Source organism: Haliotis cracherodii, unplaced genomic scaffold, assembly GCF_022045235.1.
Source record: "Haliotis cracherodii isolate W230 unplaced genomic scaffold, xgHalCrac1.p SCAF_14, whole genome shotgun sequence".
NCBI classification, from domain to species: domain Eukaryota; kingdom Metazoa; phylum Mollusca; class Gastropoda; order Lepetellida; family Haliotidae; genus Haliotis; species Haliotis cracherodii.
In genome coordinates this window covers 14,920,125-14,938,973 of record NW_027266269.1, presented here as the reverse complement: position 1 = coordinate 14,938,973, position 18,849 = coordinate 14,920,125, and the positions used below count along the sequence as shown (strand labels likewise).

Here is an 18,849-nt window from a genome sequence, read left to right as displayed (position 1 = left end):
CCCTGGCATCACACCACAGTAACAGGCCCTGGCATCCACAGTAACAGGCCCTGGCATCACACCATAGTAACAGGCCCTGGCATCACACCACAGTAACCAGCCCTGGCATCACACCACAGTAACCAGCCCTGGCATCACACCATAGTAACAGGCCCTGGCATCCACAGTAACAGGCCCTGGCATTACACCACAGTAGCCAGCCCTGGCATCACACCACAGTAACAGGCCCTGGCATCCACAGAAACAGGCCCTGGCATCACACCACAGTAGCCAGCACTGGCATCACACCACAATAACAGGCCCTGGCATCACACCACAGTAACAAGCCCTGGCATCACACCACAATAACAGGCCCTGGCATCACACCACAGTAACAGGCCCTGGCATCCACAGTAACAGGCCCTGGCATCACACCACAGTAACAGGCCCTGGCATCCACAATAACAGGCCCTGGCATCACACCACAGTAACAGGCCCTGGCATCCACAGTAACAAGCCCTGGCATTACACCACAGTAACAAGCCCTGGCATCACACCACAATAACAGGCCCTGGCATCCACAGAAACAGGCCCTGGCATCACACCACAGTAACAAGCCCTGGCATTACACCACAATAACAGGCCCTGGCATTACACCACAATAACAGGCCCTGGCATCACACCACAGTAACAGGCCCTGGCATCACACCACAGTAACAGGCCCTGGCATCACACCACAGTAACAGGCCCTGGCATTACACCACAATAACAGGCCCTGGCATCACACCACAGTAACAGGCCCTGGCATCACACCACAGTAACAGGCCCTGGCATCACACCACAGTAACCAGCCCTGGCATCACACCACAATAACAGGCCCTGGCATTACACCACAGTAACAAGCCCTGGCATCCACAGTAACAGGCCCTGGCATCACACCACAGTAACAGGCCCTGGCAATACACCACAGTAACAAGCCCTGGCATAACACCACAATAACAGGCCCTGGCATCACACCACAGTAACAGGCCCTGGCATCACACCACAGTAACAGGCCCTGGCATCACACCACAGTAACAGGCCCTGGCATCACACCACAGTAACAGGCCCTGGCATCACACCACAGTAACAGGCCCTGGCATCACACCACAGTAACAGGCCCTGGCATTACACCACAGTAACAAGCCCTGGCATCACACCACAATAACAGGCCCTGGCATCACACCACAATAACAGGCCCTGGCATCACACCACAGTAACAGGCCCTGGCATCACACCACAGTAACAAGCCCTGGCATCACACCATAGTAACAGGCCCTGGCATCCACAGTAACAGGCCCTGGCATCACACCACAATAACAGGCCCTGGCATCACACCACAGTAACAAGCCCTGGCATCCACAGTAACAGGCCCTGGCATCCACAGTAACAGGCCCTGGCATCACACCACAGTAGCCAGCCCTGGCATCACACCACAATAACAGGCCCTGGCATCACACCACAGTAACAAGCCCTGGCATCACACCACAGTAACAGGCCCTGGCATCCACAGTAACAGGCCCTGGCATCACACCACAGTAGCCAGCCCTGGCATCACACCACAGTATCAGGCCCTGGCATCCACAGTAACAGGCCCTGGCATCACACCACAGTAACAAGCCCTGGCATCACACCACAGTAACAGGTGGCATACTACAGTGAAGGTGTCCATGTCATGGTTGTAACAGTGGCCTACTACAGTGAAGGTGTCCATGTCATGGTTGTAACAGTGACCTACTACAGTGAAGGTGTCCATGTCACGGTTGTAACAGTGGCCTACTACAGTGAAGGTGTCCATGTCACGGTTGTAACAGTGGCCTACTACAGTGAAGGTGTCCATGTCATGGTTGTAACAGTGGCCTACTACAGTGAAGGTGTCCATGTCATGGTTGTGACAGTGGCCTACTACAGTGAAGGTGTCCATGTCATGGTTGTAACAGTGGCCTACTACAGTGAAGGTGTCCATGTCATGGTTGTGACAGTGGCCTACTACAGTGAAGGTGTCCATGTCATGGTAGTAACAGTGGCCTACTACAGTGAAGGTGTCCATGTCATGGTTGTCACAGTGGCCTACTACAGTGAAGGTGTCCATGTCATGGTTGTGACAGTGGCCTACTACAGTGAAGGTGTCCATGTCATGGTTGTAACAGTGGCCTACTACAGTGAAGGTGTCCATGTCATGGTTGTAACAGTGGCCTACTACAGTGAAGGTGTCCATGTCATGGTTGTAACAGTGGCCTACTACAGTGAAGGTGTCCATGTCACGGTTGTAACAGTGGCCTACTACAGTGAAGGTGTCCATGTCATGGTAGTAACAATGACCTACTACAGTGAAGGTGTCCATGTCATGGTTGTAACAGTGGCATACTACAGTGAAGGTGTCCATGTCATGGTTGTAACAGTGGCCTACTACAGTGAAGGTGTCCATGTCACGGTTGTAACAGTGGCCTACTACAGTGAAGGTGTCCATGTCATGGTTGTAACAGTGGCCTACTACAGTGAAGGTGTCCATGTCATGGTTGTAACAGTGGCCTACTACAGTGAAGGTGTCCATGTCATGGTTGTAACAGTGACCTACTACAGTGAAGGTGTCCATGTCACGGTTGTAACAGTGGCCTACTACAGTGAAGGTGTCCATGTCATGGTTGTAACAGTGGCCTACTACAGTGAAGGTGTCCATGTCATGGTTGTAACAGTGACCTACTACAGTGAAGGTGTCCATGTCACGGTTGTAACAGTGGCCTACTACAGTGAAGGTGTCCATGTCATGGTTGTAACAATGACCTACTACAGTGAAGGTGTCCATGTCATGGTTGTAACAGTGGCATACTACAGTGAAGGTGTCCATGTCATGGTTGTAACAGTGGCCTACTACAGTGAAGGTGTCCATGTCACGGTTGTAACAGTGGCCTACTACAGTGAAGGTGTCCATGTCATGGTTGTAACAGTGGCCTACTACAGTGAAGGTGTCCATGTCATGGTTGTAACAGTGGCCTACTACAGTGAAGGTGTCCATGTCATGGTTGTAACAGTGACCTACTACAGTGAAGGTGTCCATGTCACGGTTGTAACAGTGGCCTACTACAGTGAAGGTGTCCATGTCATGGTTGTAACAGTGGCCTACTACAGTGAAGGTGTCCATGTCATGGTTGTAACAGTGACCTACTACAGTGAAGGTGTCCATGTCACGGTTGTAACAGTGGCCTACTACAGTGAAGGTGTCCATGTCATGGTTGTAACAATGACCTACTACAGTGAAGGTGTCCATGTCATGGTTGTAACAGTGGCATACTACAGTGAAGGTGTCCATGTCATGGTTGTAACAGTGACCTACTACAGTGAAGGTGTGTATGTCATGGTAGTAACAGTGGCCTACTACAGTGAAGGTGTCCATGTCATGGTTGTAACAGTGACCTACTACAGTGAAGGTGTCCATGTCATGGTAGTAACAGGTGGCATACTACAGTGAAGGTGTCCATGTCATGGTAGTAACAATGACCTACTACAGTGAAGGTGTCCATGTCATGGTAGTAACAGGTGGCATACTACAGTGAAGGTGTCCATGTCATGGTAGTAACAATGACCTACTACAGTGAAGGTGTCCATGTCATGGTAGTAACAATGACCTACTACAGTGAAGGTGTCCATGTCATGGTTGTAACAGTGACCTACTACAGTGAAGGTGTCCATGTCATGGTTGTGACAGTGGCCTACTACAGTGAAGGTGTCCATGTCATGGTTGTAACAGTGGCCTACTACAGTGAAGGTGTCCATGTCATGGTTGTGACAGTGACCTACTACAGTGAAGGTGTCCATGTCATGGTAGTAACAGTGGCCTACTACAGTGAAGGTGTCCATGTCATGGTTGTAACAGTGACCTACTACAGTGAAGGTGTCCATGTCATGGTAGTAACAGGTGGCATACTACAGTGAAGGTGTCCATGTCATGGTTGTGACAGTGGCCTACTACAGTGAAGGTGTCCATGTCACGGTTGTAACAGTGGCCTACTACAGTGAAGGTGTCCATGTCATGGTTGTGACAGTGACCTACTACAGTGAAGGTGTCCATGTCATGGTTGTGACAGTGGCCTACTACAGTGAAGGTGTCCATGTCATGGTAGTAACAGTGGCCTACTACAGTGAAGGTGTCCATGTCATGGTTGTAACAGTGGCCTACTACAGTGAAGGTGTCCATGTCATGGTTGTGACAGTGGCCTACTACAGTGAAGGTGTCCATGTCATGGTTGTAACAGTGGCCTACTACAGTGAAGGTGTCCATGTCATGGTTGTAACAGTGGCCTACTACAGTGAAGGTGTCCATGTCATGGTTGTAACAGTGGCCTACTACAGTGAAGGTGTCCATGTCACGGTTGTAACAGTGGCCTACTACAGTGAAGGTGTCCATGTCATGGTAGTAACAATGACCTACTACAGTGAAGGTGTCCATGTCATGGTTGTAACAGTGGCATACTACAGTGAAGGTGTCCATGTCATGGTTGTAACAGTGGCCTACTACAGTGAAGGTGTCCATGTCACGGTTGTAACAGTGGCCTACTACAGTGAAGGTGTCCATGTCATGGTTGTAACAGTGGCCTACTACAGTGAAGGTGTCCATGTCATGGTTGTAACAGTGGCCTACTACAGTGAAGGTGTCCATGTCATGGTTGTAACAGTGACCTACTACAGTGAAGGTGTCCATGTCACGGTTGTAACAGTGGCCTACTACAGTGAAGGTGTCCATGTCATGGTTGTAACAGTGGCCTACTACAGTGAAGGTGTCCATGTCATGGTTGTAACAGTGACCTACTACAGTGAAGGTGTCCATGTCACGGTTGTAACAGTGGCCTACTACAGTGAAGGTGTCCATGTCATGGTTGTAACAATGACCTACTACAGTGAAGGTGTCCATGTCATGGTTGTAACAGTGGCATACTACAGTGAAGGTGTCCATGTCATGGTTGTAACAGTGGCCTACTACAGTGAAGGTGTCCATGTCACGGTTGTAACAGTGGCCTACTACAGTGAAGGTGTCCATGTCATGGTTGTAACAGTGGCCTACTACAGTGAAGGTGTCCATGTCATGGTTGTAACAGTGGCCTACTACAGTGAAGGTGTCCATGTCATGGTTGTAACAGTGACCTACTACAGTGAAGGTGTCCATGTCACGGTTGTAACAGTGGCCTACTACAGTGAAGGTGTCCATGTCATGGTTGTAACAGTGGCCTACTACAGTGAAGGTGTCCATGTCATGGTTGTAACAGTGACCTACTACAGTGAAGGTGTCCATGTCACGGTTGTAACAGTGGCCTACTACAGTGAAGGTGTCCATGTCATGGTTGTAACAATGACCTACTACAGTGAAGGTGTCCATGTCATGGTTGTAACAGTGGCATACTACAGTGAAGGTGTCCATGTCATGGTTGTAACAGTGACCTACTACAGTGAAGGTGTGTATGTCATGGTAGTAACAGTGGCCTACTACAGTGAAGGTGTCCATGTCATGGTTGTAACAGTGACCTACTACAGTGAAGGTGTCCATGTCATGGTAGTAACAGGTGGCATACTACAGTGAAGGTGTCCATGTCATGGTAGTAACAATGACCTACTACAGTGAAGGTGTCCATGTCATGGTAGTAACAGGTGGCATACTACAGTGAAGGTGTCCATGTCATGGTAGTAACAATGACCTACTACAGTGAAGGTGTCCATGTCATGGTAGTAACAATGACCTACTACAGTGAAGGTGTCCATGTCATGGTTGTAACAGTGACCTACTACAGTGAAGGTGTCCATGTCATGGTTGTGACAGTGGCCTACTACAGTGAAGGTGTCCATGTCATGGTTGTAACAGTGGCCTACTACAGTGAAGGTGTCCATGTCATGGTTGTGACAGTGACCTACTACAGTGAAGGTGTCCATGTCATGGTAGTAACAGTGGCCTACTACAGTGAAGGTGTCCATGTCATGGTTGTAACAGTGACCTACTACAGTGAAGGTGTCCATGTCATGGTAGTAACAGGTGGCATACTACAGTGAAGGTGTCCATGTCATGGTTGTGACAGTGGCCTACTACAGTGAAGGTGTCCATGTCACGGTTGTAACAGTGGCCTACTACAGTGAAGGTGTCCATGTCATGGTTGTGACAGTGACCTACTACAGTGAAGGTGTCCATGTCATGGTAGTAACAGTGGCCTACTACAGTGAAGGTGTCCATGTCATGGTTGTAACAGTGACCTACTACAGTGAAGGTGTCCATGTCATGGTAGTAACAGGTGGCATACTACAGTGAAGGTGTCCATGTCATGGTAGTAACAATGACCTACTACAGTGAAGGTGTCCATGTCACGGTTGTAACAGTGGCCTACTACAGTGAAGGTGTGTGTGTCATGGTTGTAACAGTGAATGTGCGTGTGTCTTGTTTGTAACAGTGGCCTACTACAGTGAAGGTGTGTGTCATTAGCATTACCTTTCAATATTGTGTTAAGATGAACTCCCTCAGAGTAGAAGGATGAACATGCTTATATCACTCATGAGGTAGGAGAACGGTACAAATATCTTTGTACTGAATGATAGATGAAGCAATAAACACAAGTAACAGAAAAACAGACTGGTATATTTTCATGTCTGAGAGAACCAATCAATTCATTGTGGAAACATTCTTAGTTACTTACAGAACTTACTTTGATCTCCGTTTGTATTATTTAAATTTAAATTAAAATGAGAAGAATAAATATAGGAGTCTAATTCCTGATTCCTGAAAATTTCAGTGACTATGTACAATGCCTGAGTGAATCAGCCCGACTATAGACACTGACTGTAACATATCTATGTCGTGGGTACAGGGTAATTAGCCTTTGTTTATTCAAACAAAGGTTTTCCTCAATCGGTTTCTAGGAGATATGCATTCTTTATATCTTACCTGAGAAGACATCATCACTGAACACACGGCAATGGACAGACTGGCTCCCGCAACCAATTTGACGTCTTTCTTCAGCAGGTCATGGCTGCTTAAACCTGCAACACAATCCAGATCCCCTACAGTGATGCTACATCTGGAAATGCTTGGAAATGTAAACTATTCATCATCTTCTGTTGCTCTATCATCTCAAGCACATTCCAAAACGAACTAACATGGGAAAGAAATAAGAATATTTCTGCTTTAGTACATGAAGGCAGTGTGATATATGTCTCCTGGAATCTGTACACTACAATGTATGTTACAACCAGAGAGTGACTGGATTCATGTCTCCTGGAAACTGTACACTACAATGTATGTTACAACCAGTGAGTGACTGGATTCATGTCTCCTGGAAACTGTACACTACAATGTATGTTACAACCAGAGAGTGACTGGATTCATGTCTCCTGGAAACTGTACACTACAATGTATGTTACAACCAGTGAGTGACTGGATTCATGTCTCCTGGAAACTGTACACTACAATGTATGTTACAACCAGAGAGTGACTGGATTCATGTCTCCTGGAAACTGTACACTACAATGTATGTTCCAACCAGAGAGTGACTGGATTCATGTCTCCTGGAAACTGTACACTACAATGTATGTTACAATCAGAGAGTGACTGGATTCATGTCTCCTGGAAACTGTACACTACAATGTATGTTACAATCAGAGAGTGACTGGATTCATGTCTCCTGGAAACTGTACACTACAATGTATGTTCCAACCAGCTGTTGACTGGATTCATGTCTCCTGGAAACTGTACATTACAATGTATGTTACAACCAGCTGTTGACTGGATTCATGTCTCCTGGAAACTGTACACTACAATGTATGTTACAATCAGAGAGTGACTGGATTCATGTCTCCTGGAAACTGTACACTACAATGTATGTTACAACCAGCTGTTGACTGGATTCATGTCTCCTGGAAACTGTACACTACAATGTATGTTCCAACCAGCTGTTGACTGGATTCATGTCTCCTGGAAACTGTACACTACAATGTATGTTATAACCAGAGAGTGACTGGATTCATGTCTCCTGGAAACTATACACTACAATGTATGTTCCAACCAGCTGTTGACTGGATTCATGTCTCCTGGAAACTGTACACTACAATGTATGTTACAATCAGAGAGTGACTGGATTCATGTCTCCTGGAAACTGTACACTACAATCTATGTTCCAACCAGCTATTCACTGGATTCATGTCTCCTGGAAACTGTACACTACAATGTATGTTCCAACCAGCTGTTCACTGGATTCATGTCTCCTGGAAACTGTACACTACAATCTATGTTCCAACCAGCTGTTCACTGGATTCATGTCTCCTGGAAACTGTACACTACAATCTATGTTCCAACCAGCTGTTGACTGGATTCATGTCTCCTGGAAACTGTACATTACAATGTATGTTACAATCAGAGAGTGACTGGATTCATGTCTCCTGGAAACTGTACACTACAATGTATGTTTCAACCAGAGAGTGACTGGATTCATGTCTCCTGGAAACTGTACACTACAATCTATGTTCCAACCAGCTGTTCACTGGATTCATGTCTCCTGGAAACTGTACACTACAATGTATGTTACAACCAGAGAGTGACTGGATTCATGTCTCCTGGAAACTGTACATTACAATGTATGTTCCAACCAGCTGTTCACTGGATTCATGTCTCCTGGAAACTGTACACTACAATGTATGTTACAATCAGAGAGTGACTGGATTCATGTTTCCTGGAAACTGTACACTACAATCTATGTTTCAACCAGAGAGTGACTGGATTCATGTCTCCTGGAAACTGTACACTACAATGTATGTTACAACCAGAGAGTGACTGGATTCATGTCTCCTGGAAACTGTACACTACAATCTATGTTCCAACCAGCTGTTCACTGGATTCATGTCTCCTGGAAACTGTACACTACAATGTATGTTACAACCAGCTTTTGACTGGATTCATATCTCTGTACACTACATTTGTTAGAACCAGCTGTTGACTGTGAAAACAATTTCTTCAAGTCACAAAGTTCACAAAGCAAGCTAGTTCATGAACACTTCAAAAACACTCCATGAGTGAATATTAGTCCAGTAGTTCATAAAATATTCCTGACAAAAATGAAGAAAAAAATCAACGACAGATCATGTACAAAACAAGTACAGCAGTCCATGAACAAACAACTCCAGCAGTGTCACCATACATGACAATGACTACTGGGCTACATGATGAACAGCAGTAGAATGGACAATGTTTCTGTGACTCTCATCACAACATAATATTTAAAACTTCTGGAGTTCTAGAGTTGATTACATCAAGTGGCCCTGTCAACTTACCACTGACGTCTGTCTTGGCCTGGTGTATGCCATCAAATAGGGCCTGCGTGTCTACTTGTGGCAGGATCAGTTTGAGTGTGTCTATGGCAGCTACGTCTCTGGCGGTGGTCTTGCCTGCTGCTTCACTCATGTTGATGGTGTCAGTGAGTATAGTTCCTGAAACCACCAGAAGAACCACTTGCTACCTTATACCTATTGATATGTTAATGTGTCACTGTCACAATGCCATTAGGCCATGCCCTATAACACAGACCTGTCAACTCTCCCGCAATTTGATGAAATCTCCCAGTCTCCTGCATGAGTATCTTTCTCCCGCAAAACAGCAACTTTTCATTAGTTTACAACTTTGCCTCCTTTGCCCCATGAGTAAAAACAAAGAACAGGAAGTTACGATTGTGGAAATCTAGAAGTAAGAAGTAAGTCTTCTGCTTAATGCATGTGATACCTCCAAATCTGTCCGGAATGCTCCCGGGTTAGTGACCCTCATCACGGTTACCCACAGGGGGCCCATGTGATCCAGATGGGCCTTTGTGCAGTAATCAACTGGTAATTGACTCCATATGGTGAACGATTTAACAATGTAAGATGTAAAGAAAACTCGGATGGTCCTAACAGGTACCTGAAGAGTTGAATGAATAATCAGCCGAGTGAGTACCTAGTACTTCCTGAAATCAACTATTCTCTTCATGTTCTCAGCATGTTTATTCCTGCATAATTTAATAACGTAGATATATAAATGAATTTATTGGTTATCAGATTTATCAGAAAATATGTTAAAATGTCAACAACCTCAAAGTTATGACATTGAACTCACGGAAATAAAAAACAAATATGACCAGCAAGTGCCATCTCCAGAAACACAACATGCGTGACTGGTTGATTCGGTAGTTGAAATACATATAGAGTAACATGATCAAGGTTCCTCATAGACATAGGGTTTCAAAGCCAAAGTTAAAGCAAAACTAATGTTATTTTAACTTTTGGCTGACATTGTGACCTGTCTCCCCCTAAACATCAACACTGCAATGAATTGTGACAAAATGTATCATGTCATTATCTGACACAAATTGATTGGCTAATCTAATTTACATACAACAGCACTAGTCAACCAATGAGAGTTATACACATTGAGGTCAGAAAGGTCAACAATGACTATAGGCACATTTCTAAAAATGGGATACATTTTGGGGAAATGGAATAACTGCTTGGCATCTCTTTTAGCGCTTCGTCAAGGCTATCAAACACATGCAAAGTGTATGAACTCAACCGGGATGAGAAGAAGAATGATTGACAACATCCAATCTTCAAACCAAAACCCTACATCACAAATGCCAAGGACAGAGGTGGGCGAAATAAAGGTTAGCGACACCATGTGTAACAGCTGCGTCTTGTGGCAACTTTGATGTTGAAAACCAAGGGCTCTTCAGACAAGCAAATCCACCCTCCAAAAGGGTCCTCGGTCTGGGAACCTAAATAATGACAAGAAACAAAGGAGGGACATTCCAGTGATTATCCTGTATGTTCAGAATAGAGAGTACCGAGTTGCAAGAGCCGGGGAAAGTATTGTCAATCCGTGCTGGTGAGTAGCCATCTGTTGCGCCAGGACCAAGGGATCGAACCAACTGGTGTAGACCCAAAACATCAGTGACTAAGAAAACAACTCTACGTAATGGCAGTCAGAGTACAATTGCTGTGCAGGTCCATGATAGAGGCAACGGCTCTCATCTCATGGATTGGACGTCACTGGAAAAGGCAATCCAATGAAAGCATAGTATCATTGAGAAGAGTCAAAAAGAGACAGTGTACGGGAGTTTTCCGTGGTGCCCACTATGGAAATTGGGATGAAGAATCTCTTACGGGTGCATCGAAATAGTTCGCAGCCTCTAGGTAGATACAGAGTGCTCTAACTGGGCATCAGGAGATGTCGTCATGGTCATCTAGGTTGAGGATGGGCGCCAAGGACGGGATGGTAAACAAACGGTCTGGATGTCCCAGAAGCTGACACTTCACGAATAAATCCCAGTGTAGTCCCAGAAAGATCTTCCCATTCTGTGTTTCTCAAAGTAGACCCGGTTCTACAGCATGGATCTTGCTCATTCTAGTAGTTGAAAAAAACATCTTAAGTCCTTTTCATCAGGTGGTTCATATTCTGCAGAGGTCGGATGCCAAAGGATGACAGCAAGATCCCAACTTGTAGAAACGAATGAGGGACTGTAGTTCAGAAACCGTGGAGCTCTAGATGCAGTTGTAGTGGCATTGACAGGGTTGATCACCACGAGATTAGAAGCCAAGGTTGAGCTCTAAGTTTCCAAGTCAATCTCAGCGACCTGTTGAGGAGAGAGAGCAGGCAGGTTGGTGATATCACAAGCTCAACAATAGGTTTTGAATGCATTCCACTGATGGTCGTATAGGATCTAGGTAGAGGTATAGTGAGCCTCAGAGATGGTTGTGGCTAACGAGCAAAAAGGCATAGGTACTGAGGTACTCCCACAAGATGACCAGATCATCATGGATCTGGCACAGTGTTGAACCAGGATGCGAAGCAGCTGACGTCTGGACCTGGGCAGAGGCTGCACCGAAAAATTGTTGGGTAAAGACATCATCCCGTCGATGGCAATTGTTGTGGTCGGGATAGGAAGTTGGCTAAGATTCCAAGGACATGCCTCGCTTGGACCTGGTTGTTCAACCTGATGTTGATCAAGTGGATGTCGAGCATCAGTGAAGAGGGATGTCGCTTTCGTAGAGCCCAGTGACTGATATACCAGATGAAGGTCGGAAGGCTTGGCACTGAGGGTTGGAATCACAGGAGTGGGAGTAAACTGGGCATCGTAAACGATCATCATAACAGGTGGACTATCGATCCACCGAAACTATATATAATAATCATCTTCTGAAAGATGGTGATAATCATGACGAGCAGGAGTGGTCCGTGATATGACAGTAGTGTTGAAACTCCTTTGACAAAACATTGTGATAGAGAACAATGCAATGTAGGCTTCAATACTCTACTGATGCGAACATAAGTGGGTTTGTCATAACATGGAAAAATGTCCTGACACTCACTACGCAAAACATCCCTGCATCAGAACATTGAGGATTGTATCCTTGCTGAGACTGGTATCCTCTCCTACGCATGAAGTGAGAGGGGAAAAATTCCTGATCCCAGCATTAAAAAGGCACAATAACATGGACAGCCTATATGCTTAGGTTTCTGACTCGGAGTGTTGGGAGACATTACTGACATCATCAATAGATAAAACATGCGTCCCGATATCGATGTTGATCTTTTTTCCCTGAGGAGAGGGATATTGACGTCGCTTCCCTTGATGACCCGAATTGATACCAGCGGCCAAGGATCAACATCCTGAGGAACAGTGACAGCTGAACTAAGGACTAACAGTCTGTGAGGGAACCAGTGTGGACATCAAAGTAGCAAGAGAAAGTACCACAGGTTGCCCCGGGTGATTCTGGAGGGCAGAGGTCACTGCCTGCAAGAATGATTCTAGGTTCGGGGATGGATCATTAGCCTGGTCTCAATGGTCCCATGAGGTATGTAGTGAAGGGAGCATCAAAGAACAGATGGACCCGAACCAGGTAGGAGGAATAACCACGCCAAGGAGCATAACTGCTGTACTGATAGGGATCTCAAGCACGCAACTCTGGTCCATGATGATCGTAGGAGCCAACTGACGATGCCAATCCATGTAACTGAAGGACTGGGAGCGACCAACAGGAGAAGAACGTTTAACCGAGTCTGTATAGGAACTATCCTCTGAGTCACTTTGAACGGGAGTGGGAGGTGAATCAGCAGTGTCCTTGCATGAGCGTCGATCCCTAGAAGGTCGATCTCCAAACTGTCAAACCTGAACATAACACGAAGACTGGTAGCAGACATTCTAGGAGCGATAAGAGGGTTGGTCAAAGGCGTATCCGTGGCATGTTTGGATGCATCGACAGAAGAGAGAACCTGCGAACGACTGATGTAGCTGGTGGTTCCCACGTAGACGGGAACAGGATGCTTCAGGAACGGATTGTTGAGCCGGGACAGTTGAGACAGCGTAACTGACGGCTAGGGAACTTCTATGGGTGCAGATTGCTCTAACGTTGGCAAGGTAACACGTGCACTAGGATCAGATGGCTCCTTCTTTATGGCAGGAACATCGTCAGTAAGCAAGCTACCCAATACGCAATTGTCTTCAACAGATAAACACAAATCAATATAAGACAAGGATGGTATCGTAGATTTCAGAGGTGGTTTCACAGCTGTTACACTGGAAGGGACAGCTACCACTGATCAACATTATGTTTTTGGAATAATGTAGGTAACTACAAGAGGCGTCCTCCGAGAGGTGAGAACACTGGTCTTGGTTGATCTTGGTCTGTTCCCGCATTCTCCGTTTTTATCCTAGGTGTACTACCAAGCAAGAGGTAACAAAAAAGACATGAAAATGGATTCTCCATATTCCAAAAACACGTCTCCACAGTGTGAAAGAGAATGAGTTAGGAGATATACACATGATCAGTTTGTGTAAGGTTACTGAGCATTCAGCACATAATTGACCTAGTTATTGGTCAGTAACCAGAGGGATACTGGGGTGCGTTCAGGTGAAGTGTTTTGTTTACAAAGCTTGAAACATGGTTCAAACACGTTTCAAACATAGGATCGAAGAAGAAAAAAGAAATGCATAGTGTGAGAAAGCATGTTCAGGAGTTTAACAATTGAATATTTAAAAAAAATCATTTACTATTGTTTTAAAATATTTTTTTTCTTAAAAACAATAAAAATATAGGTTGTCAGTTATCCTCTTCAATTGCTAATTACAAGATTTAATAATTCTCCCCCTCTGCAGGCAAATCTACCCCATTGTCATGATGAGGAGTTAACAGGTCAACTGATAATGCATTGATAACTTAAAAAAAGAAAAGAATTGGTTCTCAGGCAATGGCTTTTGAAAATAAAGTGGGGGCGGGCGGGGTTTTTTTTTTGTTGTTGGTTGTTCAAGCTTGTATGTATCAAAAAAATGTTAAGTTCTTTTTTAAGTACTGTAATTTTTTAAAGCTTTTCACTGCCAGGGTTGTGGGTTCGACATGCAGAATATTTGAAGATATTTGGGGGGGGGGAATGAAAATATAAACAAAACTTTAAATCAGGTTCAATACACGAGCCAAATTGTGACGTTTCCTTGGTCTAACTATGGCAACTAGTGGTACACAATAGATGGCAATTACCTAGGAGAAGTGTTGCCACGGTTGTATCAATTATGAATGTGTCATCTCTTGCTATTTTCTCTGTGACCAGTGTACAGCATGACCCCACGAGGTCAATGGTGCATGACACTCTGAAACACAGACAAACTTCATGGACAACAAGAACAATTTAACAAGTGTGGTTTATCTTATATAGTTGCAAAGTAATTTTTCAATAGAGAATTGGGAGCAAGGAGCCCATGACAGCAGCTTCTAGTGCATATATATACTTGCCTAAAAAAGAAACACAGATTTGGTTTTCCATAGATACATTCTGTGACTGCTATAAAAGTGTTACGAGGGACATGTGTGAGTTCAGATGATAACAAAGTGAAACAGAATTCATCAAATGTGGTGACTTAAATAGCCTCGTGAAGAAAAACAAAACTCATTTTTTTAAAATATATTCACTTATTGAACATTGACATGACAAAAACACACTAAAGCCAGGCATGCTATTTTGTCAATGAAAATAAAATACGACAGTTTAATAATAAGTTTTACCTGGCGCTGTAACCATAACCAATCATCTGAATTCCACTCTTGATTAAATGGAAGCAAAGCTTATTGACATAAACTGACATACTTCACAAGCTGAGCATCACTTACGATATTACTCTAAGGACACAACAAAATGAACATTGTATCTACACATTAAATCTAGTGTAATCTGGCTTAGGCCACTTGTTTACTGCTGTTTGCTGACATAACAGGCAAGCATATGACCAACGTGTGGCCTGTGGATCTATCAAGTAATTAAATTATTTAAACCTGAGGACACTTTAGAAAGTGCAAGATACAAGGGAGCTACTTTTCATTGTCTGGTTGTGTGGAAATAGTACCTCTTGTCCAAGTGCTTCTCTACTGGTCGATGGTCAATCACACAGACAACATACTGGTCCAGGGGGGACAACTGGGTCCTCAGCACATGGTGGTCAACCAATGTGAGTTGGAGGTGTGGAGCAAGTGATGCAAGGTCCACATCATCAGCAAAAGTGAGGAGGTCTGGAGGTATATCATGCCTACCCAGGAGGTATGTTATCTCTGTGTGGAGTTGGTACTGGCACCGTGGGATGGCAAGAACCGGAACAAACAAGCAGTCAGTGGTGCCAGTCTGAAACATAGTTAACATACAGGCAGTCAGTGGCGCCAGTCTGAAACATAGTTAACATACAGGCAGTCAGTGGTGCCAGTCTGAAACATAGTTAACATACAGGCAGTCAGAGGTGCCAGTCTGAAACATAGTTAACATACAGTTAGTCAGAGAGGCCAGTCTGAAACATAGTTAACATACAGGCAGTCAGTGGTGCCAGTCTGAAACATAGTTAACATACAGTTAGTCAGAGAGGCCAGTCTGAAACATAGTTAACATACAGGCAGTCAGTGGTGCCAGTCTGAAACATAGTTAACATACAGTTAGTCAGAGAGGCCAGTCTGAAACATAGTTAACATACAGGCAGTCAGAGAGGCCAGTCTGAAACATAGTTAACATACAGGCAGTCAGTGGCCCCAGTCTGAAACATAGTTAACATACAGGCAGTCAGTGGTGCCAGTCTGAAACATAGTTAACATACAGGCAGTCAGAGGTGCCAGTCTGAAACATAGTTAACATACAGTTAGTCAGAGAGGCCAGTCTGAAACATAGTTAACATACAGGCAGTCAGTGGCCCCAGTCTGAAACATAGTTAACATACAGGCAGTCAGTGGCGCCAGTCTGAAACATAGTTAACATACAGGCAGTCAGAGGTGCCAGTCTGAAACATAGTTAACATACAGGCAGTCAGAGAGGCCAGTCTGAAACATAGTTAACATACAGGCAGTCAGTGGTGCCAGTCTGAAACATAGTTAACATACAGGCAGTCAGAGGTGCCAGTCTGAAACATAGTTAACATACAGGCAGTCAGTGGTGCCAGTCTGAAACATAGTTAACATACAGTTAGTCAGAGAGGCCAGTCTGAAACATAGTTAACATACAGGCAGTCAGTGGTGCCAGTCTGAAACATAGTTAACATACAGGCAGTCAGTGGCCCCAGTCTGAAACATAGTTAACATACAGACAGTCAGAGGTGCCAGTCTGAAACATAGTTAACATACAGGCAGTCAGAGGTACCAGTCTGAAACATAGTTAACATACAGGCAGTCAGTGGTGCCAGTCTGAAACATAGTTAACATACAGGCAGTCAGTGGTGCCAGTCTGAAACATAGTTAACATACAGGCAGTCAGAGAGGCCAGTCTGAAACACAGTTAACATACAGGCAGTCAGTGGCCCCAGTCTGAAACATAGTTAACATACAGGCAGTCAGTGGCGCCAGTCTGAAACATAGTTAACATACAGGCAGTCAGAGGTGCCAGTCTGAAACATAGTTAACATACAGGCAGTCAGAGGTGCCAGTCTGAAACATAGTTAACATACAGGCAGTCAGTGGCGCCAGTCTGAAACATAGTTAACATACAGGCAGTTGGTACTGGCACCGTGGGATGGCAAGGACCAGAACATACAAGCAGTCAGTGGACCCAGTTTGAAACATAGTTAAAATACAGGCAGTCAGTGGCGCCAGTCTGGAACAGAAAGAACATACAGGCAGGCAGTGGTGCCAGTCTGAAACATAGTTAACATACAGGCAGTCAGTGGTGACAGTCTGAAACATAGTTAACAGACAGGCAGTCAGTGGCCCCAGTCTGGAACAGAAGGAACATACAGGCAGTCAGTGTTGCCAGTCTGGAACAGAAAGAACATACAGGCAGTCAGTGGTGACAGTCTGAAACATAGTTAACAGACAGGCAGTCAGTGGCCCCAGTCTGGAACAGAAGGAACATACAGGCAGTCAGTGGTGCCAGTCTGGAACAGAAGGAACATACAGGCAGTCAGTGGCGCTAGTCTGGAACAGAGGGAACATACAGGCAGTCAGTGGTGCTAGTCTGGAACAGAGGGAACATACAGGCAGTCAGTGGTGCCAGTCTGGAACAGAAGGAACATACAGGCAGTCAGTGGTGCCAGTCTGGAACATAGTTCAAATACAAACAGTCAGTGGCCCCAGTCTGGAACAGAAAGAACATACAGGCAGTCAGAAGTGCCAGTCTGAAACATAGTTCAAATACAAACAGTCAGTGGTGCAAGTCTTTAACAAAGTTCACATACAGGCAGTCAGTGGTGACAATCTGAAACATAGTTAACATACAGACAGTCAGAGGTGCCGGTCTGAAACAGAGGGAACATACAGGCAGTCGGTGGCACAAGTCAGAAAAATAGTTAACATACAGGCAGTCAGAGGTACCAGTCTGGAACAGAGGCAACATACAGGCAGTCAGTGGCGCCAGTCTGGAACAGAAGGAACATACAGGCAGTCAGTGGCGCCAGTCTGGAACAGAGGGAACAAACAGGCAGTCAGTGGTGCTAGTCTGGAACATAGTTAACATACAGGCAGTCAGTGGTGCTAGTCTGAAACATAGTTAACATACAGGCAGTCAGTGGTGCCAGTCTGAAACATAGTTAACATACAGGCAGTCAGTGGTGCTAGTCTGGAACAGAGGGAACATACAGGCAGTCAGTGGTGCCAGTCTGGAACATAGTTCAAATACAAACAGTCAGTGGCCCCAGTCTGGAACAGAAAGAACATACAGGCAGTCAGAAGTGCCAGTCTGAAACATAGTTCAAATACAAACAGTCAGTGGTGCAAGTCTTTAACAAAGTTCACATACAGGCAGTCAGTGGTGACAATCTGAAACATAGTTAACATACAGACAGTCAGAGGTGCCGGTCTGAAACAGAGGGAACATACAGGCAGTCGGTGGCACAAGTCAGAAAAATAGTTAACATACAGGCAGTCAGAGGTACCAGTCTGGAACAGAGGCAACATACAGGCAGTCAGTGGCGCCAGTCTGGAACAGAAGGAACATACAGGCAGTCAGTGGCGCCAGTCTGGAACAGAGGGAACAAACAGGCAGTCAGTGGTGCTAGTCTGGAACATAGTTAACATACAGGCAGTCAGTGGTGCTAGTCTGAAACATAGTTAACATACAGGCAGTCAGTGGTGCCAGTCTGAAACATAGTTAACATACAGGCAGTCAGTGGTGCTAGTCTGGAACAGAGGGAACATACAGGCAGTCAGAGGTACCAGTCTGGAACAGAGGGAACAAACAGGCAGTCAGTGGCGCTAGTCTGGAACAGAGGGAACATACAGGCAGTCAGTGGCGCCAGTCTGGAACAGAAGGAACATACAGGCAGTCAGTGGCGCTAGTCTGGAACAGAGGGAACATACAGGCAGTCAGTGGTACCAGTCTGGAAC

At 45.2% G+C, this 18,849-nt stretch overlaps 1 protein-coding gene across 5 annotated transcripts in view; it reads right to left on the bottom strand.

The window, feature by feature from the left end:
- LOC139461024 (uncharacterized) overlaps positions 1–18,849 on the bottom strand; it is a 181,647-nt gene that overhangs the window by 120,021 nt on the left and 42,777 nt on the right. For all 5 annotated transcript variants that reach the window (XM_071242508.1, XM_071242509.1, XM_071242512.1 and 2 more), the window contains exons 4-7: positions 15,405–15,676; positions 14,545–14,654; positions 9,316–9,471; positions 6,938–7,032 (exon numbers count right to left, since the gene is read on the bottom strand). In XM_071242508.1, coding sequence (XP_071098609.1) covers positions 6,938–7,032; positions 9,316–9,471; positions 14,545–14,654; positions 15,405–15,676 — 633 coding nt within the window. The remainder of the gene's footprint in view (positions 1–6,937; positions 7,033–9,315; positions 9,472–14,544; positions 14,655–15,404; positions 15,677–18,849) is intronic.